The 23,841-nt window shown below is 45.0% G+C and overlaps 1 protein-coding gene across 1 annotated transcript in view; it reads left to right on the plus strand.

Annotated features, from left to right (window-relative positions):
* Positions 1-20,697, plus strand: part of SLC16A10 (solute carrier family 16 member 10) — a 400,499-nt gene extending 379,802 nt beyond the window's left edge. The window contains exons 5-6 of the mRNA XM_069607772.1: positions 4,411-4,639; positions 14,186-20,697. Of these exons, the coding sequence (XP_069463873.1) occupies positions 4,411-4,639; positions 14,186-14,409 (453 nt within the window). The 3' untranslated portion in view covers positions 14,410-20,697. The remainder of the gene's footprint in view (positions 1-4,410; positions 4,640-14,185) is intronic.
* Positions 20,698-23,841: the final 3,144 nt, after the last annotated feature.

The raw sequence follows: 23,841 nt of genomic DNA on the forward strand, positions 1-23,841 counted from the left end.
GCCTCTTTCCGCCTCTGATTTTGCTAATTATTTCTCTTAAAACATGTCTTTTCTTCGTTCTTCTATTTTTTCTTCGTCTGGGAACTCCTCCCTACTACTTTGCATCTCTCAGTTCTTATGGACTCTTTCTCCCTTCTCTCGGACTCTGACACTCAACTTTTTCTCTGTGCCGCCCACCCTGCTGCTGCCCCTGTGAACCTATTCCCTCCTCTTATATGATATGATGGGTTATTTATAACACTCTTAATTCCCAGAGGTTTCTAAGCGTGCACCCGGGGATCGAACCTGTATTGCTCTGTGTCGTCTTGCTTCCAAGGCAAGTACTTGCCCCTGAGCTATCCTCCTGGGACTTTGTTAAATTCCTCTCTTGTTCTCTCTCTTGATTCTCTCTGCTTTGCTATCTTCCCCCACTATGTTTAAACATGCTTCTATTCCCTCTTGATCCTTCTACTCCTGCAAACATCCATCTGTTCTCACGTCTTCCCTTTCTCTCTAAATGACTGGAATCAATTGATTATTCTCAGGTCACTAGTTTCATTTCTGCGCACTCACTTCTCCCGTCCTATTAGTCTGGGTTCCGGGTTTTCCACTCCACTGGGACTGCTGTTCTTGCTGTGTCTGACACCCTCCTCCCTGCTCGTTACTCAAAACATTCTCTCTTCTTGACCTATCAGTTGCATTCATTACTGCTGATCAGTCTATTCTTCTCTCTGTTTCTTCGGCTTCCCCTCCTCTGTCCTTGATTGGTTCCGTTCTTATTTTTCTCACCGTTCCTACTCCGTTTCCTGGGGTGGGCTTTCCTCCCTACTATTCCTATCTCTCATGTTGTTCCCCAGGGCTCCGTTCTGAGCCCCTTACTCTTTTCATGATATACTATAGCTCTTGCTTCTATTATCTCTTCCTTCAGGCTTTCCTATCACCTTTATGCTGATGGCACGCATCTTCTGCCCTCCTTTTCTTCATTCTCCCATTCACTTTCTGTTTTCTTTCCATCCAATCTTGGATGCCATCACACTACCTTCACCTTAACCCATCTAAAACGGAAGTCCTGTTTTTTCCTGCTTCTAATCCTCCTCCTTCCTTGCCCTTTATCTTTTTCCTTTCCTCCACCTTCTCTTCCTATTCCTGCCTCGGTACACAATCTGGGCGCTACCTTTGACACTTCCCGTTCTTTCAGAGCTCATATTACTTACATAGAAAACTCTTGCTGCTTTCAGCTTTTCAATATTCATAAGGCCCATTGTTTCCTTACTTATGAGGCTACTAAACTCCTAGTCTCTTCTCTTGTCTTTTCTCAACTCTTTTATTGCACTTCCCTACTTCCTGTTCTTCCTGCCCCTTTTCACTCCATGTATCACGCTTCCCTTCGTCTATTGTCTGTTCTCTCCCCCGTGATTCTATTTCTGCTGATTGGCAGCATCTCTGCTGGCTTTCCTTTCAGGCTCGTCTTCTCTTTAATGTTCTCTGTATTGTTTTTAAATCTTAACATGGTCTTGTTCCTCCTTATCTTTCTTCCCTTATATCTTTCCTACGTTCCTCCTCATTCTCGCCGCTCTTAATTTCTTTTTCTTCTATCTGTTCCACGCCCCAATGTGCCTCCTCCCATCTCTGTTGCTTCTCTTTGCTAGCCCCCAAACACTGTAACACTCTCCCTCTCTCACTTCGTTCTATTCTTTCCCTCTCTTTAAAACCCAACTTAAGGCCCATCGTCTTTCTTCTTCTTAAAGTACAATTATTGTAGCAATTCTGTTCTTTGTGCAGCACTTAGGGGCTATATAACTAAAAATAAAATATAAAAATACAAAATACATATCCCCCATCACAGTAACACTAAAACACTCATGCCAAACACCCTTCACCACAACCCCGAAGCACACGACATGCACGCATGTACCCAATTGGGGCACTACACAAGCTAACTCTTGATACCAAACTCCATTCCTACCCCCCGCCCCCTCCGATATTCCCAGGCCAGGGCTCACTAGACATTGGGTCTCCAAAAACACCTAGAGGTTTACCGACAAACATAGTCCAGTTGTTTCCTATCTGCAAGCAGCAACAGTGCAACAACAGCAATCTTGCACTCTGAACTGTACGCCTACTTATTCCCCTCCTCAAACAATGGTAACCCAGCCCATCTCTTATGGGTTCATATGCTCCAAGTTGCATTGACACTGTCTTATAAGACCCAATAACATAGCCTAAGTAATAACGAGATGCCTCACTCAACCGTGATGCTGTCAAATCTATCCTGTTATCCTGAAGATTTCAATGATAGGCCTTGAATCTTGTCAGAGCGCGTGATGTTTCCACTGTCATCTTTAGTTAGCAAGCCCAGCAGATTTCTAAGTGGCTTGCGAGGCCGCCTGGCTGTAGAGCGCTTTGTGGGGTATCCATTGGCTTCTGGTGCTCCGACAAAATGTATCTCATGCGCACTGGAGAGAAGGGGGACCAGGAACAACAGACAGTACAACATTATTTTTCTAGTTCTCATTTGTGCCTGCTGGCTATTCTAATAAAAACTGAATACCCCATCACTATAAATCAAGCTTTTTTAAAGCAATGTATCTAAATTGTCCTTGTTGGGCACATGCTGAAAAAGAGCAGACAATGCATTTCTGGAAAGGGTCTAAGAAAAATGTTCCCTTTCTTTAATAGCATGAATGCATCATATTTTAATCCAACACATTAATCACGGATGTGCCTTATATATTCCTCCCATTGAGGAGCCACCTGTGAGCCCAAATAAAAGCCATATTGAGTAAAATTATAAGCATGAATGTGCTATGGCTGATAAATGGATGGTGGGGAGATTTCTTGACCGGTGTTATTTTGGGGGTTTCCAGTGCTTCCCTAATAGAAGGCTTTATGCAGATTAGCTTCTAACTCCGAGTAGAAGATGCACACGCTGTCTTGATGCATGAGGGCAAGGCGCATCCGGACGAAAAAGAATATGAAGACATTAAAAAAACATGGCTGACGATCCTTTACGATTCATCTGCAATGAAAAGGCATTGGGCCGGACTCATTGAAGCGTTTCCTCATTGGTGTGCGCCAATTGCAAATGCAAGCGAGTACAGATCCTGCACTCTGCAGACGGCACGATTGACATGAATCAATCTGCACGAACACATCATTCCGTGGAAGCGGATCATTGCCCCCTGCAGTTTGCCAAAAGGTAAGCAGGTCGAGGGAATGCCCGGCGTATCCTAGACTCTGTTTCTGACACCTGAGGGGATGCGCTCCGGGATGTTCCCTGTCCTTGCGCCGGCCGATACCCCCCGTGCCTGCTATCTGCTGTCACAGGAAACCTTCTATGATACCATGGCAGTGCAGGTGTAAAATTCCACGGCATCAAATTAGTAATGGGACACAGGACTTCTGGCATCCTGGATTTGCGTTTTCCAGGAGCACGCATGACTTCCATTTAAGCCAAAGGTGGTTTCCATAATGTCTTCGTAAGCACCCTCTTGGTCCTCCAGTGATGCCTACTTTTTCATTAGACTCGAGCAGTCCTTCCATAGAGGGTTTAGAATTTTTCTTAGGACAGGCATTCCCCTGATGAAGGATCCTGTGGTCCGACATGCATGGGATCTACTCGCCTGTCCTTCAAATGATCATTTGGTTTGAACAATCTGTGGATGAAGGTGTTGGAAATTCATGAGCTGAGGCATTAAATTGAGTCGACCAAGAACATTTGAATGCATTGTTGATTGCAGTGGCATTTGCCACCTAGACTGTCCTGGTTGCGTTAAAGGTTTTTAACGGCCACTCTTCAATTTCAGTTTCCTTGCAGTGCAAATGACATCACTGGAGTTGGTGAAATAGATAACGTTTCAGCATTTTGAAACTGAAGGAAAATTGTGATCCCCGCCAAACCGGTGTAATCTCGTCGCAGGCTATGTGCATGGGAAAGTGCAATGCAGACAGTGGTCTGCACAGACCGCTACCTGCATTTCTCAACCACGGATAGAAACACTCATGCCAACATGAGCGTTTCCGTAGGTTCTTCTGTGTCACCGCTGCAGCAGAACTTGCAAAGCAAAAGGTGTTGCCAGGAACTGAACTTCTATGGCCTGTTGCTGGAAATGCGCAGGTCACACCCACAATGATGTAGATCTATAGAGAGGGTCTTGTTGCGGGCTACTTGCGCCTGCTAGTCCCTCATTCTGAATCAGGAGGCTTGTGTGCAAAATATGCAGGAGTAGAATGCAAAGGGCAATTTGTGCCTTGCGATTTGCGCCTGCTTCGCCATCCAGCCGATGATGTAAATAAAAGTCCCTCATTCTGGTTCCTGGCGTGTGAAATTCTGGAAAGGATATACTTGTTGCTTATGGTTCTTGATTTGTTGGCACTGCATGGTCCCTTGATGTCTGGCTGAAGCCCTCTTGTCTGTCTGTCCGTCTGCAGGTCACCTCGTTCTTCTTCATCGGCCTCATGTCCATGATGATACCTTTGTGCAACGTCTTCGGAAGCCTCATTGCCGTCTGCCTCTTCATGGGTCTCTTCGATGGCTGCTTCATCTGCATCATGGCTCCCATCGCCTTTGAGTTGGTCGGATCTCAGGACGTCTCTCCGGCTATCGGCTTCCTGCTCGGGTTTATGTCTATTCCCATGATGGTTGGGCCCCCTGTTGCAGGTAAGAGACGTACGAGATGGTTATGGCACATTGGGGACTGCTTACGCGGCCCTTTAAAAAAGGCCCCTGTAAGCATGCTTGCTCAAAATACAGGTTTGATGGCACATAGACAAAGGTGGATAGATGAACAAACTGCTTCAGAGGGTGATGATAAAACAATACCCTTTTAAAATAACTCTCTAACTCTCACTTTTTCAGACAGGCATGCTATAAGATCAAGGACTGAGCTGTAGTTGAAATCATGGGCGCAAAGTCATTGAAGCAGATCAGCCACAGAAACACGCTTAGCTCTGTTGTGTCAATTGTGCGGCTGCTTTTAAGTAAATCTTAAGTTTAGTTTATTTGTAAAGCGCCCCTAACCCTGGGGTAACTGGGCGCATGAGCTTGTGACATAGCTACAAAAACAATCAGAAACGACATACAGGTATAATAAATTGGCAAGCCGACTAGGAGTTACAGATTCGGGGGCATACATATTAATACAGCCCTAATATTAAGTCCTTTTATAAGCTTTATTAACTGTGCAGAAAGCAAAACAACCTGAAAAATTGGGAGCCATCAATTCAAAGATTTGCACAAATATGTGGTTAAAATATGACATCGTGTGCTGTATCCGCAGAAGTTGTTTTGGAAATGGCCAACACGTTGCCAATGTCTCTTAGTCCCTCGGGTGCCTCCTATCACTGGCTGTGTCCAGATTGGGACTCTTGCAAATCTGACCAAATGTTCTGCCTTTCAGTTTCCCCCTAGACTTGAAATTTGGAAGATGGGGAAATCCACTGGACACCTGAACCTGCTAATGACTTCCAATTTTTGTAATAGAAGTTATGTACTCCCAAAGGTGTTTGCAGGTTTTCTCAATTGTGCAGCAGGAAAGGGGCTCATTGACCTGTGACTTTTGCAACAATGTGTGAGGTGTCACACTAAGCGCTCTTGGTGTTGACTAGTACAAGCATTACTATATGAATGGCACATGTGTACACACACCCCGATGCCCAGTGTCAATGCCCTTGTCTCACCAAAACGAGAACAGATCAGATCAAAACTGATCATGTGAGATGTGAGGAGGTCAGGAAATTAGAGAGTGGGGTTTGCATTGGAGGCAGAAAAAAAGATCACTTCCATCTTGGGGGGTTTGAGCATCATACAGCATAGGGCCATTCTTTGACAAATGGCTCAGATCTGGGTGTCATCACCAAAGAGTGGTAGTGGAAGTCAAAGGATCAAATGCGTTTGCTCAGGAAAGTGGCACGGAGAGCGAAAAAAGGGGCAGACCGAGGACAAATCCTGGCGGTACTCAATGGCTGAAGTGGGCGGGAGCGGTTGGGAGCGGTGCTCCTCTGCTTTTTTTTAATTAAGCTTTACTGTTCCTATACTTTTATTTTAAAAAGAAAACATTACAGAATGGCTTCGTCTTAAAATAAGAGTGTAGGCAGAAGTTGAAACTTGTACTTCAGTGCACTGCACTGAACGTTCCCTTAAACCGCAAGTACGTTTGTTTGGGGGTTTAGAGTGTGCGTGTGATTGGCACATCGATGAGGTTTGTGAGGAGCTGGGTTGAGTGGAACTAACATTCCAGCAGAGAACATAGTTCCACTACTTCTTTTCGTACACGTTGGCCAGTGGCGGTACTCCCACTGGAAGGGGTGTGGAGGAGGAGGTGTTAGAGTTCCACGAGACGAGGAAGGATTGGTCGGAGAAATGGGAGGCAATCCAGTTGATTGAGTGCCTTTGAAGGAAAATGAGGAGGAAGACATGGTGCATAGTATCAAAGGCTGCAGAGAGGTCAAGTAGTGTGAGGCAGGAGGACAGGTGGTGAGCAGTGGTTAGAAAGTTGGCGACGGGGGTGAGAGCAGCTATGGTGGAGTGTATGTTGGAGGGAATCACAAAGTGAGTGATCCTCGAGGTAGTTGACAAGACAGTTCAAGACCACTTGGTTGAGGATTTTGAGTGGTGGAGCATGAGAGGAGAGAATGTGTGTGTGTGAGAGAGAGAGAGAGAGAGAGAGAGAGGCAGAGGGGGGGGGAGAGAGAGAGAAAGAGACTAGCCTGTAGAAAGAGGGATCATTGGGGTCAGCTGTTGATGTGCCAGTTTTGTAGCGGGCAGAAAGATGCCTGTTTGGAGAGAGCTGTAGAACAGGTAGAAAGGGTAGGGTAAGGTAACCTGTGCAAGCTCCTTAATTGTTTGTAGTCCATAAGGATCGATAGGTGCACAGGATGGGTTAGATAATTGGAGGATGGAAAAAGTTCAGTTGGGAGGGGAGAGAGAAGCAAAAGAGAGGCGTGGACAAGGTGAGAGAGATAAGAGGGTTAACACAGTGTTGCATGTTTTTGTAATTGTTGAGAGGCATGAAGCAAAGTCTTCAGATGAGAGGAGGACAGGAAGCTGCTTTGAGGAGGCGGAGCATTGCCTGGAGGGTCGAGGACAGTTTTCCAGGGTGTGAGTGGAGCGATGATAAAAGGTAGATATAGTAAGAAGATTTAGCAGAGCCCTGTACAGTGATGAGAGCAAGCAGAGAGTCTTTATCAGCAGAGATTAGTGGAAGGTTGCTGGAGGGTTAGGGGGGTGATTTGTGTGCTAGCCTCGCACATGGAAACGAATGGACGTGCTCAGTTGTTGTATGGCTGTGGAGATCCATGGTTTGGGGTGAGGAAGGAAGGGGTTGAAGAAGCAAACAGGATAGTGACAGTCAAAAGAGGTAGCAAGTGCATTATTGAACTTAGTAAAGGTGAGTTCAAAGGAGAGGGTAAGCAGAAGAGAGAGGGCTTGGCCCAAGTACGGGGCCATTGAGTCCGGGTTATACTTCGTTTTGGTTATAGAGGAGACAGGAAGTGTGTGTAGATGGGAAATGCAGATGATTAAGTGAATAGGAGAGTGGTCAGAGCGAGAGGTGTTGATGGAGAGCATAGAGGAGTGACGGGTGTATGATAGGAAGATGAGATCAAGTAGTAGTTTCCGAAGGTGTGGGTTGGAAGGCCTTGTAGGCTGACCAGTGAGTGGTCGGATAGAGTGGAGTTAAGCTGTAACCTGTGGGCCTTGTGATTTTGAGAAGGCTGAGGTTGCCAATTTTCACCATGAGGATGTTGGCTGGGAACGACTCAAGTAGTAGTTCCGGGTCAGAGAAGAAGAGATTTAGGGAGCCAATGAGGAGGATAAGAGGGTTTGGAGCAAGAAGTTGAATAGGGATTTGCGCAAAGACAGAAGGGGTTGCATTGAAGTGGGGAAGAGGCGCTGATGGTGGGTCTTTGTTGACCATTAGGCTGGCACCACCACCTTTTTAGTGAGTCAGGTGAGTGAGAAAAGGCAGAAAAGTCAGTATGAAGGACAGCCAGTGGGCAGTGTCATCAGGTTAACTGTGGGAGAGGCTTAGGGATTGCAGACAGGATAGATGAGATTGGAGTTGGCAGTAGGGGAGGAGGAGGAGCGACTGGGTGCAGTTAAGGGGGAAAGTGGAGGAAGGGGATAGGGAGGGATGGAGAGAAAGGGACAGGGAGTAGTGGGGTAAAACATGAGAGTGTGAGAGAAGATAGTGAGGAGAAGGAGTAGGATAAGCAGGATCTTTTTGAGATGGGAGTAGCAGAAATGTGGTATGGGGTAGAGAAACAGTGGGGCTGATCCGGGGCCCTGCCGGGGGGCTCCCGGTCCCACCACAACATTGGTGGGACACATTATCCCGCCGCGGCCGCGCCCACCATTAAGTCAGGCAAGCTGACAGGAGTGCCAGCCAGCCACAGCGTCGCTGTAGTTGGGTGGCACTTCTGTCAGTCACTGTAACTTCCTCTGGTGACCCCTCGTGCGAGGAGTCACCAGAGGAAGTTAGTGTCCCTTTGTTTCCCCAGGTCACCAAGGCGTCTTTAACCCTCGGCGAACCTGAGGATTCCTTGACATATTTGAAGGTTTATAAAAGATGGCTTTAAACGTACACAATTCAAGCCATCTTTTATAAAGCTTTGCCGACGGACAAAGATGCCTCGGCTTTGTCCGTCGAGAAAGCTTTATAAAAAATGGATTGAATTGTGTACTTTTTAAGCCGTCTTTTATAGAGATAGAAATGTTTTAAAAAGATGGCTTGAAAAGCATGCAAACTGCAAGGTATCCACACAAATATATATAAATGTTATACCTTACTATGGTGTGTGTACCTTACTATGGTCTGTGTACTGTGCAAGCCATCTTTTAAAAACATAGAAATATGTTATATATTTCTATATTTAGAAAAGATGGCTTGCATAGTAAGGTACGCACATAAATATATAAATGCTTACATTTATATATTTGTTTGCGTGCCTTACTATGGTTTGTGTACTTCAAAATGGCTTGAAAAGTACACAAACCATAGTAAGGTACGCACACAAATATATAACATTTATATATATTTGTGTGGATACCTTACAGTTTGTGTACTTTTTAGGCCACGCAATCCCACACACCACGCCCCCAAATGAGGGACCCCTAGATTAAGAAGGCAGGTAGCGAGCATAACAGACTTAGTAGGCGAGCAGCAACCAAAATACAGATTAAGCAATGTTTTGTATTGCTTTGTGGACGTTAGGAGTATCCATCATGGCTGTCACAGATGGCACACAAGTCACTCTGAATCCCAAGGATGGTTTAAGGGTCTTTCTTACGATTGTGTGGTCCCTGGGGCCGCCCCTCTTCCTCTCGTCTTCTTGTAGGATTCCCACCCTAACCCTGGCGCCTGTATCTTAAAGTTTGGGGCCGCCCCTCTTCCTCTCGTCTTCTTGTGGGATTCCCACCCTAACCCTGGCGCCTGTATCTTAAGGTTAGTGCTATTGAATGGTAATTCCTACTGTCTTAACAGAGGTGCTGCAGACCCTATAATAATCCTACTTACAAAATGAATTCAAATTGATAACGTACGTTCCAAAAGCAGCATGTGTAAGCATCACAATGGCCAGCTGCAAAATGCCATTATAAATTGCAAAGATGCATGTTATGGAGGTGTGAACGATTAGGGCGATAAGCCCTGAGCGAAGTCAGGGTCCCTTACAGCGGGCGGTGGTGCCATTACCGGGAGGGTCGGCCCGCGTCCGAGGAGCTTTTGGCCTTTAGCACCCACGAGTAACTGCATGCAGGTGCTAAAGAGATGTTACGCACCTTTACCCCATTCTACGATGCAGCGTCTGGAAAAGAAGTTCATCTTCAGTGTTGATGATTCAGAATCAACTCGTGCTCCCGACGCCCGTCGAACAGGGTGGAATAAAAGGTGCCTTTTTCCTTTAAAAAATAAATATATATATATATACATTTTAACATCGCCTTTAGCACCCACATGTAGTTTACTTGCTGGTGGTAAAGGCAGTATGGGGGAGGTGGGAGGGAGCCAGGACGGCACAGGGTAAGGGGTGCACCGCCGTGAGGCCCAGGGTGGTAGTGCGTATTGAACATTCCTTCAAAGAATAAATATACATAATCACAATTATACTCAATATTCAAGAACATTTTAGAGTTCTTATATTTTATTGTCGCTAAAGTCTTTGTCTCCAATTAATCTTTCAGTCTACTAAAACAAATTGTGGGTTATTTGTCACTAAAGACTTTGCCAACTCGTGTTTCAACCAATAGGTCTTTGTCAAAGCCAATAAACCCAATAACAATGAGTTTCATATGTGAAAGAAAAGTTTTAATTAGGTGAGAAATAAACCAAAACAGATATGATATGATATGTTATTTATAACGCGCAAGGTTTCGAAGCGCAGGGATCGAACCTTTGTTGCTCCATGTCGTTTTGCTTCCAAGGCGAGCACGTTGCCGCTGAGCTAGATGACATTGTTAAACATAGATGTCTTAAGAACATTGGAGGAACCATGAAAAACACATATGAAGGACAGCAAAATGAAAAAATGAGAGAAAATTTGATGTTAGTAACTGCTCGTGAAATGTACTTAATATATTATGAATACTGTGCGATGAAACAAATCTATATCGTCTTGTACAATTTGATCTCAGGTACTGAGTAAATCATTTATCCCGCAGCTTAATATGTATTTTTACATACTGCTTATAACCAATGCTGTAATAATATATAATTGAAAACATGTTGATTGGTAATGGGGAGCCTGCAAAATCATTGATATCTATTGGCCAAATGAACTGAAAATGGGTGCCCACTTACCCAGTAGGTTGAGGTTGTTCTAATGTTGAATTAAAAAATGAAATATGCATCTGGCAAAATGTCATTGTCCAGGCTTCAGTAGTAAACCAGCACAGATGTGGCCTTCTAATACTCAGAAGCCTTTACAGCTTTTAACAACATGTGTTTGAAGTAACTTTGGCAGTGCAGCTAGATATGCTTTTTAGCAAGCCCGGGAATGCATAGTCCTAAAACAAATTGCTAAGCTAGCAGGATACACAGGTTTGATTAAATATGTTGCTAGCTGCCAGATTTCATTTCCCTATTCTGCCTTCAAACACCCAGTTCAAAGTTGACTCCTTTCCTCAGCAGCGTTAGCTCTTATGATGCACATAGAAGCCTAGTAATTCTTGAATCAACGTGCTCTTTGCACTTATATTTAATGTTAAGTTAAACTAATCTGCCCATCTACGGTGGGCAGCCATTTGCATATATTTGCATTTTCCTCCGCACATGCATTCATACAAATAACATACACTTTCACACACAGCTCTATGGTCCCGAATTATGAATAGATTTTTGTCTCCCCCAACTCATATTGGAGAGAGTTTACAAATTATAGCAACATTAGTATGGTAAACCCATTGGCTCCTTTCCATTTCCTAATGTTGAGCTAGGCAAGAGAGGCGGTCTAGCAACGGTATATAGGTTTAAGGCGTACGTGTCGCACTCATGCTGCCCTGTCACCCTCCCACACAAACACCTGTGCACTAGCTATGTTTATATGATGTAGCGACCCCATTATAGGGAGAATCTTCAGTAACTTTTCCTTGTATTTTGATTTAACTAATTTGCAATCTCTTGCTACAGATTACCAGGACACAGAAAATTGCAGATGATTAGAGCATGTGCCAAAGTCAGGCTTTCAGAAAGCAAACCATCAAAAATGTGCACCCTCTGAAAAGGGACGCGCAGAAAGCACAGAACGCATGTGGAGTAGGCCATGTGGCTTTGGCTGATTTGGCACCAGTGGTGGTATAAGATTCATGTTCTCCCTCTCGCAATAGAGATGCACCTGAAGCCAAACAGAAAAGCCAATCAGACCTCTTGGATACCTACTCCCAGTTGGAAGTGGTGTCTCCACTTTTTAGTTTGGGAATTTTAGGTCTGTCATGCTTTATATGTCTGAAAGTATTGGGACAGCCAATAATAACTGGTAATGCAGCTGCTTTGACAGATAACCTCTATCTAACCTTTGGTGAAAATTTCAGCCGTAGTCCTGCTGAAAACCATGGCACCATATAAGACAAGTTTGTTGGCTTTCTTCTGAGCCTCATCTCTGTGTAATGACCGCGAGCTGTGCATGTCTTCAAAGACTAAGAAAAACCTGCCTTTTAAAATAGAATCTATAAAATGACAAGACTGTTGCAACAGTTCCAAAGCTGCTTCTGTAACTCTTACAATCAACAACACAAACTCCTCCTTATACTCTGAAACCTGCCCATCGCATGACAGTATCTGTAAGAACCGCAGATATATTGCTTGACTTATCACACCAAGCCGAAGCCTACATGCTAGAAACATTTATTGGCATCCTGGTGTCAGACATAACTACTTTTTAACAATGAACGAGATTGATTATCAGGGGGTTTCTCCTCCTGTAGTTGAAAACACCACCATTGACTGAACTGGGCAATGACTGTCGTGAAGGATCCCACATTTTCAAGGCAGGGCCTTCTAGGTAATGGATGCAGACTCACATTGCATCTTGGCATGCTGAGGACATAGCATCCTTTTCAGGTATCGGTGAAGTTGGATGGGCCCTAGTCAGCAATGTAGAGATGCCATTCCTATGGGATCCTTTGAGGCACCGGGTCTTATCCCCTTTTCTCATTCATTGAATAACCTAAGCACTAAGCACGCCGTTTTCCTCAATGTGAAAGGTTGCCCGTCATGGTGGATGACCCATATTTCTGGAATTCTCCCATGAAGGCTCTGCAGCATGGGCTTTTCCGATCCGCTTTCTGCATCCTCCACCACGAGAACGGAATACCTTGCTAATTTACTCCTATGTATGCTTTCTTCTGCCTCATACATTTCCTGCTTCACTGAAATGTATTTTAGGCTCAAACTCACTAGTAGAAGGGACAGTATTGTACATTTAGGCATTTGCATATTTATTTGGTATGCATACCCCTGCCCTTATTCCGAAAGACCTGAGATGATGTTGGTACATGTGCAGGGCCCTGTAAATTCTGTCTGGATTTAAAACTTTAGGACGAAAAACACAGCTGCTCGTGCCTTTGTACCAGTCCACAGTGAAGCAGTGTCACCGATTCTCTATTCCGCTTGCTGCATGTCTCATATGGACTTCCACAGCTTGCTGGTGAGCTTCGGGGCTTGGGTCAAGGCCTGTGCCATCATGGTGTGTAGTCTTTTCATCTAAAGCCATTTCATCTAATGCCATTCCATCGAAATGTTTCCATCTAATAAAGTTCCATCTAATGCATTTCTTTCTCTTTTTTTGGGGTATTCCCCCCAAACCCGTGTTTTTTACCCTTTAAAATGCCCCTGAACAAAAATTAACCCTTTACCCCCCAAAAACATGCATTAGATGGACAATTGTTAGATGAAAAAATGTCGATGGAATGGCATTAGATGCAATGGCTTTAGATGAAAAGACCAGATACCGCCATCATGCATTGTTACCTTCCGCTTTGGCCAACCAAGCAAATAATTCACATATTTGAAAATATTTGCCTTTGGTAATATTATCACCTATGACAGTGGCCTGAAACTGTGGCTCCCCTGATGTTCTGGACTATGACTCCCACAATCTCTGACCTTTGACTATGCTGGCTAGGGCCCATAGGTGTTCTAGTCTACAACAACTGATGATCCAAAGGTTACAGCACCCTAACCTATGAATAAAACCCTTGGCTACAACAGAAAAAGTTAAATGCTTGGTAAAAAAACATCATATTTCTTTACATTGTTTGAATAAGATTGTAGCTTTGAATTCTTCAATTACTGGAGATCCATCCCTATTTTCTAAGCTCCTTGGATTGCCAGGCATGTTGTGCATTACAATGGCACACTGGTCTTTTACTTCCCTGGCATTGTCATTCTAAAAAAGATTGACCACTGCCAGCACCACAGCCTCTGCCACTGTGGTTTGCTGCCAGTCCTCTTCCCTCCCAGAAACAGAGAACTGTTTCCTAGCATCCACGGGTGCCTCAGGCTTAGCCTTCTTCGAATAACTTTAGAAAGGCCACACATGATCCCAGGTAACATCCTATTTCCCAGTGTCTTCTCTGGCACAGGTCACAGGGCCTGACTGCATCTAAGTAATGCCCAGAAGCTGCTCCTGCTTTGCCTTTTGTTTGCAGATTGCCTTGAGCGTCCTTGCTTTCTCTCGTTTAATGCCTGTCGTTCTCGTTCTCTCCATGCAGGGATCTTCCGCGACCTCCTCGGCTCCTACGATGTTGCGTTCTACCTGGCAGGGGTCCCCCCTATGATTGGAGGTGCAGTGCTGTGCCTTATCCCCTGGGTCCACAACAGAGAACTTCAGAAGCGAAACAAGTCCCAAGTGGCCAATGGGGAAACCGAGGAGAAGATGCTGGGCAGCGGCCCTACCGTTGCAACTGCACATAAGGAGTCCGAATCCATTGTGTAACCCTTCAGACATTTCAAACCCAGACAGGCCATGGTGTCAAGGGCCACATCAGGTGTCTTTCTATTCTCCTACAAATAAGGACGTTCTTAAAATGTGTTCATAGACTGATGTGACTGGTGCTAAAACAACGAATGCAAAACCAAAACCCACAAGGGCTGCAATCCGTTAAGTATGGAAGGAATCTTTTGAATTGCCAACCACTCTGTGCTCACCGCACTGGAATATCGATTTCCATTGGTCCAGAAGTTTCATGACAGAAAGTGTCAAGCAATCATTAGCAGAGAGCAAGAGAATGGAATCTGCCTCCATTGCTCTCGGGTGCGTGAATGGCATTCAGTTTTGCACAACGACGATTTGGATAAATGAAGTAGCGGCACCGCAGGCACTTCCTAGTGATGTTGGCGCTGGACTCTGCAATGTTTTAATTGCTTCGATCATTGTTCTGTGTATCAGACAGTATTATTTGTGAACTGCCGGCGCATGTGATTACGCTACGATGACATCCGCTGCAACCTCCTGATCCTTCCAACGACTCAACTCACCCGCTTTTGGTGGGTGTCACCCGCCTTGCAAAGGGCTGACTCACCCGCCAAGCCTCATGCACGCCCATTCATTCCAATGGGCGTCTCACCCGCCAGAAACAAAATCGGGTGATTTCGCCCACCTTTGCGAGACACATGGTTGAGAGCTATGCGACTGGCTCACCGATCCTTCCAACGACTGGCTCATCTAGAAAACAAATCTTAATGATTATTGTTGCAGCGCAGCCTGGTAGGGAGGCCGCGTGTGTGCGCGTCCCCAGCACGCCTGCTGTAATAAGACACAACCACACGTCTTGCAGGTCAAGCAATAACTGCTTTTTTGGTGCCCTCGGCGCGCTCACATCTCCCATGGTCAGGTGACCAAACAGCAGGCGCTGCCGTGTTCCTCAATCAGGTGATCACCGGCGACGCTACAATTCTCATGCTCTAAATAACCCAGCCCGGCAAGGGTACACATTTTTTTTAGTTTCATTTACTAGTCTTTTGCTTCTAACTGATAGTCTGACCACAGATGTTATAGCGCTACTACAGAGCTTGGAAAAAGAATCTCGTAACACACTACGTACGTTATAATTCAGGAGTATAGCAGAGCAAGTTTAAAAAAAACAGGAACACACACACACACGGCAAGAATGTGAAATGGCTAGCTATATTGTATGCATAATTGTTTACTCTCATCCACGTTTGCTCTTTAATGTTTGCGGACTGATACTAAAACCTACAATATTGCAAGCCTGCCAGATAAGGAATTCGATTTGATGTGTTTTTTTTACTTACCATAGATGAATAGTCGGTTCAGCTCCAGATTGCCTTTTTACATGATGAAGCCCAGGGAAATCCCTTAAATTGGTCCAAAAGGAATTTTTAGGAATTGCTTTTTTACCCCAAAACCCTTTTACTCATGAAACCCTCAGGTAAGGACGTTGGTTCCCGGAGCCGGAATTGCAGGGCTGAAGTCGTCCATCAGTGACATTATTTCTCTCAGAAAAAAAGGAGAAACAGGGATAGCGCCCCCCAACATTCTACAAGTGATTTTCATTTAAAACATTCTTCTGTTTTGACGACTTTCTTTATATGAAAATGATGTGACTGCTCAGTGCCAACTGCCAAACTTAGTCAATTGTTCTTTGTGATTGGTTGACATGCTTTCCTAGGAGGTGGTCTTTATGTATTTCAATGAAGCCTTCATGTGTGATGCATTGTTTGGATTGATTGAGCAAGAGGGCAACGAAAAATGTGATTTCTGACACAAGACTGGAGGAGCCAATAAAAGACTGGTACAATCACAGCACATTCGCAGAACCAATCTCTTCCCAATCGGAGTCGACCCCCGGAGCACCCTTGCTGTGTAATAATGTTCAACTTGAAAAGGTTAACTGACAATGGGCCCTCAATATCTACCTACCTTGCTTGTCCGTCATATATGTTGATTAAGGAAAACCTTTGTTTTTGTCAACGGGACCCTTCAGCGATGTCCAGTGGCCACCACCAAATCTGGTCTCAGTCAACATTTGTTTACTGAATAGAACCAGAGACCGGTCACCTGGATCAAAGCAGCGAATGGAGCAGTTTTTCCACACCTCGCTCTGGAACTGAACTCACTGACCAACGGACGTAATGTACTGTCAAATGATCAACTTGTGCTATTTTTGCAGAGCCTCGGCACATGCAGGGAAAAACCAACGGAACGTAATGTACTGTCAAATGGTCAACTTGTGCTATTTTTGCAGAGCCTCGGCACATGCATGGAAAAACCCAGTAATTGAATATATGAGCACTATTTACATACAAGGAATTTCAATGTAGGTTATTAGCATAGTTTTGCTTCTAACGAAAATTCGTCTAGACATCAATATTTGATTGGTCAAAGGGCCTAGCCCTATTAGTGGCCACCTCTTAGGACCTATTGCTCAATACACGTTAGTTTTTAAGCCAGACATCTTTTTTTCTGGAAGGCTCTCCTCAGCCTGCATTTTAGCCTCCGTCAAATGTGTAGGGAACTGCTTAGCTTGTCAGAAAACTTAGTCAACAGATGAGTTTCAATCACAGAGAAGGATGTCTGACAACAGGAAGACAGCTTGAATGATGGAATGCAGACAATGGCCAAAGGATGTTCTGAGGGTGGTCCGCGGAAGCAAAGTTCTTTCCGGGAGTGGGTGAAGAACGAGCTTTAAAAAGTCAGAGCAATTGATTGGTAGAGATTCAAAGCAAATCTTTTTTTGTCGTTTTCTTCTTGAAGTTTTGGCTTCAACTTACTCTTCACAAAAACATGTGTAAACAAGTCTTTGAAATGTTGATCGGCCAGTCCTGTAGACACATTGATTGTTGCTCTGCTGGATTCGTTCTAGCAGTATGGGCCTGTTGACACCAGGTCCTGATTTGGTGATTGGGTTGCTCCAGTTCCTCATTTAACTTTAATTTTCAAGAAGAAAATGACATTTTATAAATGTGCATGCTATCTGATTCAAGAAAAGGCAACAAAGAACTTCGATATCGATAGTGTTCTATGGGCAACAGACTTTTGAAAGTCTTCAGTCTGGCTGTGCGCTTTTGGTAGATTCGACCAAATTACATATACATACATATGCATTTATATCTATACATGTATGTGGAGGTACGGGAGCCAGGGTGGTGGGGGCGAGGTGGCGGACTGGGACTTGGTAGGGGGGAGTGGGGCACAGCCCCATAATAAAAGTAAACGGGTAGAATTCAGGTAAATCCAAAAGTGCACGACCAAACTACAGATTTTCAGCTGAAAGTCTTTGAAACCAGGTCTATCAAATGTGCTTCTAATCCATGTGCAAAATCCAAAAATGAAGGCCATTGTTTAAAGAAACGTGACATTGTAAATAGTGTGCAGCTTGTGTCATTCATCATTTATTTGTTGGCCATTTATTTGATCATTGCATTGCATGGGCTGTTGCTGGAGAGGGGCTTGGTATGACCATGTGTCATAGAACGAAGGGGAGCACAACAAAGACAAGGACTATTCAATCCATCTGCAAGATATGTCATGTGATGGGAGCCTTTGCATGGCCACATGTCTATGGGGCAATGACCTTATTGATCGTTGGCCGCCAATGTCCACTTGTGGAATCGAAACATAGTTGTGATTTGCACCTCAATTTCTTTTGACAGAAACATGTTTGTAGCCGTCCAGGGGACGACAATGGTGCTGTTTACTATTTCAAGTGCCCTTTTCAGTTTACATATGTTCCTTTGGACTGTGAACCACGCTCACTGAGTGTTTGCGTGTAGCAGCGAGTATGAGAGGATGCCTGTACCGTGAACCACATTGATACAATAAGGATGGCACGTCACAGCTATGCCTCACTTGTGCGTGTATGCCATGCGTGCCTTCCGAGCCATGTTGCACACTGAGCAGCGGACTGAAGTAAGGAACTGCTACAGGTCTTAGGATCTGCGAAGATGTATATGTTAGCCTCCTCTCTTTTCGCCCTTAGCTTGGTTTTCATAGTTCGGAGGCTTGTGAATGGCACCACTGTACACAGTACGCAGTACCTCTCGCTAATTGGACAGACAGCTCTGTTGCTTCTTACGTTCCTCAATAGACATGATTTGCGTCATACTGTTTGCGTGCAGCAGATGTAATCGTCATTATGAACTCATTGGTCTGACTGCCATGTGTAATGATTGCAATCTTCCTTCAAATGGTCACACCAAGGCACGCCCATAGTACTTCGTATCCATTGTAATGAAGAGCCCATGCTGGCTTCACTCGGGCTTACATGTCCTTGTAACCGTAGACGGGCTCCATGCTTGCTTCACTGACCTCCGTTGATCAGCCAAGTGCAACAGAAGTTCGAGCAGGGAGACAGCTGTCTCCTATGACACTGCAGCCGCTTCCAACTCATGTGTTGTCTCCAAGCATGTCCATGTAGTCACAGCGTTAGCAACCAAAAAGCCACAGGAAGAGGGTGCTTTGTTTTGTTTCATTGTCATTTGCCAGCGTGCTTAATGTTAGCTGTGGAAGGAACATTGCAGTTGTGTGATACCAAAGAAAATGGATATGTAACTATGACAAATGTGAAACGTTCTCATACTCTTCTTAATCCTCCCTAAACATATGTTTCTGTCAAGAAAATGTAATTACATAACAGTATATTTTTGTGTGAAAAATGAGTGCTACGCTAAATAGGACGATTGTGACATGATGACAATCAATGGCTTGTCACAAAGGTATGACATTAAAAATTTGACAAACCAACTGATATAGTAACATGTTTTGCTTAAAATACCGGGCCAAGAGGCAGGTTTATATTGTACTATGTAAAGCGCTTTAGATGAAAGCGCTATATAAAAAAAAAATATTATTATTATTATTTACTCTTATCCAGGATGACTTTCTACACACATCTTTGCATAGATAAATCTAAATTCCATTACCAGGCCTTGAGTGTTCACTCTATGGTTCTATGAGGTATTCGCACCCAGGAGGTGCATCTCAGCCAATCAGGTTGCTTGGAACTCAGACAACAACCTCTGGTACTGCTGCAGCTGCGTGTAACTTCAGGGTGCAGGTGTGCTTCCCATAGTCTTCTAGGATTCACCTTTTAGGCCCAACCACTAGTACTCTGGGGCACAGTTGCCATTGGTTCACTGTTCGTTACCTGTCCAGGGCTCCATGGTGTTGGCTGCTCTTGGGAGGGCGTACCTTTTGCCATTGTCTACAGCATTTCCTCATATAGTTCTTCTTTGTCCTCTTCTGCTCGGCTTCTTTATGTTTTCATATGGAAATGGAAAGAGGACTTTTCCTTTTCCATACAAGCATGTTGGCAACCATTTTAAGTGGTGTTTTCTGGCCAAGAAAAAGGGTCATGTTTTGCCAGGCAGAAAAATGAGTACACTGGTCGCTCTTGGTCAGCCCATTACTAATAGCCTTACAGCCAAGAGCTGCAAAGTATACAGGCTTAAGTCTCTCAGCTGCCATGAAACGCCTTTGCTAAATTCCATTGTCATTTGGCCTATACATCTATAATAACACACTTGGCCACAAAGCCAAGAACGCAACACTAGATAACTGAAGAACCATAATGCCAGGAAGCCATTGAAGGAGGTAATGGAGATGTGTCATCTGATTTCTCTCTTATTGACAATCCTTTCTGACTACCTCAGAAATATGTGCAACTCTTGCAACTGATTTACACTATTGAGATGCCTTGATGATATTGAAATGGCCCCTACACCTTTCATTCGTAACCTTACGCCCGTTTGGTTTAGCAACAGGTCTATGCAAACCTCTCAAAAAGATCTCGATCGAGTTATGGTCTGAGGATTTCTGACGCTCAGAATGTTCTTTGGTTCGAGGTTGGTGTCAGGAGGAACGAAGTATTCAACTGCAGGGTTAAACCAAACTTGGTTATGGCCTATATATAAAAAAAGGAATGTAAAGATGCATAGTGCCTTTAGCGCAATGTGGTCAAAGTGTGCCAGTTTTCTTGGCGCACAACCAGCCAACCAGAAATTAGGATTCGGCACTTTTTACAGTGTACTCTGCTGAATCCTACATCATTGCTGGACATCTGCGCATGTTTTATTTTCGAAACCTATGTGGCATCTATGCTATGAATGAATAACCCCAGAGTAATTAATGAATTGCCATATTAGTGTAAAGGTATTTCACCATACGTGTTTATGTGTCTATCATTTTGTTTGTTAGATTATTGCAAACCAAATAAAAACAACATTTAAAACAAATAAAATCATTTTTATTCAATTATAATAAGCAATGTGAGATTTTTGTCGCTGCTATAAACATCTCAGACATCAGCATGTGTTTTCGGAACCAATACTACCCCACCCAAGGCCCGCAGAAGTCAAGGTGAGTTGGCTGCATTCCAAACACAATAGTACCTTCTGGTTTTGTCAGCGATGTCTAGTGAATGCTGCCCCTGCAAGAGAAATGAGGTGATAAGTCCATGATATAATCATTCACTGAAGCCATTGCATTGGTGCCCACTAATTAGCAAATTATGGCATTGGGGCTTTGAATGCAGAGTGTGAGAGTACATATTGTGATGAATCTGAAACACTTGTGTACGAGCGCAATACAAATAAAATATCAATCTGATGATGTCATCACTCCTTTCCCAGCAGTAACCTCTCCTCATGTGGCCAGAGGACGGCAGCTGCTATCTGATCCTGACCCTGGGGGTGGTTATTTAAGAGAATATCACATTGGGGGAGGTGACCCTCAGAGGGGTGATACATCATTGGATGAGACATGGTATCCCCCTTTTCCTTTTAGGGATACCCGTTCCATTCCCCATTTCTTATTGGTATATTGACATGGCTCCCTTCAACCACCCATGGAATTTACTGGGAATATCTTCCAATGTTCTATGCATAACTTACCAAGAACTACCATTTCCATGCATGTGAAAGTACATGCAACGAGAAAGCTGATTGGAGTAATGAGGATCAGTTAAGGCGAGAAGCACAAGATGCACTCCAGTGTTTGCGAGCGCATAATAGGTTCTGGGACATTTAAAACCTCTAGCCAACTGACAGGTGAGAGACGCTGCCTGGTGAAGACTCGTTCTCTCAGTGCTGACAGTGGGACTACTGTGCTGCAAGGGAGACCCTGGAGCCAACCGGCTCAAGGGAAAGGCCAGAGAAAGAAGACTGCAGGAACTGGTCTGCCACGTAGATGCCGCAAGAGGAAGAGAGGGGAAGACTTCCTGGCTTTCGTAGGAACTGGAGAGCAGTATCCACACCGTCCCAACACGGAGAAGCACACAGCAGGCAGGCAGGAGCCGCAAAGGACACAGGAGCTGACAAGCAAAGTTGGTGAGCCCGGGAAATGGGGCTGGGACGCCGCAGAGCCACTTCATGTTAACTGTGGGAGAACCGAAGGATGCTACAGAAAGCCGGTGAGTCCTAAGGAGGGAAGTAGGAAATAACAGAATGAATGCAAGATATATATATATACATATATATATATACACACACAAGTTTGCTAGTGTGTTAAATGAAGCACATGAGAAAGCCCTGGCAGGAGAGCATACCAGGCAAAGTCAAGTTGGCAAGTGTGTAAAGTGAATCAAATGAGGAAGTCCTGGTAGGAGAAGACACCAGGCAAATCCAAGACTGTGAGAAACGGTTACAATAAAGTATAGAAGAACCCTGGGGGAGGAGTACACTAGGTATCATGTGAAACTGGGACTAAGGGCCAATTTGTTTTGTGTACAAGTTGTTTTTGTTGATCAGAGAATTCCAAGGAAGACTTAAACCCTTAGGAGCTTAAAATATCTTGAAGAGAAAACCTGGGCAAGGGAATAGTGAACTTTATTCATTGGGAACATTTGTGTTGGAGTTATGCCTTTCCTTTTGAGCGTCAGCATCTGTGCACTTTCAAGGCCAAAGACATTTTCCTTTCACCTTAGAAATACGGGGTGTGCTGTTGAGCAGCTGCAGGAAATGGCCACCTGATTGTGTAGCTCCGTACTCACCAGCAATCCTGAAACAATTAATCCTTATGAATGCCTAATCTAGCGCCGAAAACTACCGCAATGCTAAGATAACTACCCCGTACACTGAATGTCTCAGTGCAGGGCCTGGGGGCTATCCCTGAGCAAAGCTGCAGCTATCTAGGGTCTGGCCCCGGAGTGCGCAGGCTGGGCCGGTGCCGACGATCATGAAAGGGTGCGACTGCGTGATGAGCTGTCTTTGAAACCGGCGACTACAGAGGTTAACAATTCACTCAACCCGACTACCCGAGGCGCCATATGGAGTGATCAGAGGACCGAGTGACGTGGAGAGCCCCCCTCCAACGTTGACGACTTCAGCTTCAGTGAGGGAAGCGGGTTCAACCGTGGCGGACAGAGGAGGACGTACGCTGGGCCTCCCCATAATCACTGTCCGACAACGCCTGCAGAGAAGCACGAGGTGAGCGTGCTCCGACCAGTTCCAAGATGTGCCTGTGAATTCCGCATGGCGACCTGCCGCCCAGTGACGAGTTGAGCGCTGCTGGATTGAGCACTGCTGCAGTGACAGCGGAGGTGGGAGCCCTGAAGTGTGGATGACGGGACAGTCAGCTGCCACTCCCGATACCATCCAAAACACAATACCTGTCCCGGATGAAGCGGGGACTGGCGGACTGGCACCCAAGCAGTCCAATATCACAAGTCCTGTGACGTAAGGGATAAGCACAAGCCTCTGGGGGTATTGTGGATATTGGTCTTAGCTGTGGTGCGTTCATTTGGTATCTGAGAGCACTGCGATCGGACGGCACTCGGATAGATACAAGAACAAGAACATCTTGCAGCAGCGCAGCGCAACCAAGGAGCACAGACCGGCAGCCGCAGTGCTCGACCACAGCGTTGCCAACAACAGCCCAGCATACTAACAATTAGTGCACTCCAAGTATACACTGCAAGAGTAAGCTAGCAGCTCGCCCAATATATGGAATCCCATCGGTTTACCAGGCGGCTGGAAACATCGGGCCCGCACGGCTTGGCGAATAGTGCAGTGTTTGGTTGCTGCGCTCAAAGCCAGCTAGTGGAGGAGTCTGCAAGATGGTGCTTTGGCGGAGGGACTGACTTGCGCCCGATTGGACCCAGATAATCCTGAATAAAGGAGGTGATAGGCTGAAACCATTAGTTGGAAGAAAACACCTAGAATGAAGCAATAACTGTGCTGCAGTCTCGGTCTTCTTGATTAGGCACCTTTGCCACCCCTGTGATAAGCAAAGGCACAGTCGTCCTTATTCCCACCCCCTCGCAGCACAAAACCTATCGTGACACGGCCCTGAACGGCACAATCATCCTCTACAGAGCATGGGTCAAGGAAAACTGCAGTTGTCTAGGTGAATGGAGGAACTCAGACAGCCTTATTGATATATGAGCTTCATACAGAGAACACTCTGGAA

This window comes from Ambystoma mexicanum, chromosome 4q (assembly GCF_040938575.1).
Source record: "Ambystoma mexicanum isolate Mex_15411 chromosome 4q, UKY_AmexF1_1, whole genome shotgun sequence".
NCBI lineage: Eukaryota > Metazoa > Chordata > Amphibia > Caudata > Ambystomatidae > Ambystoma > Ambystoma mexicanum.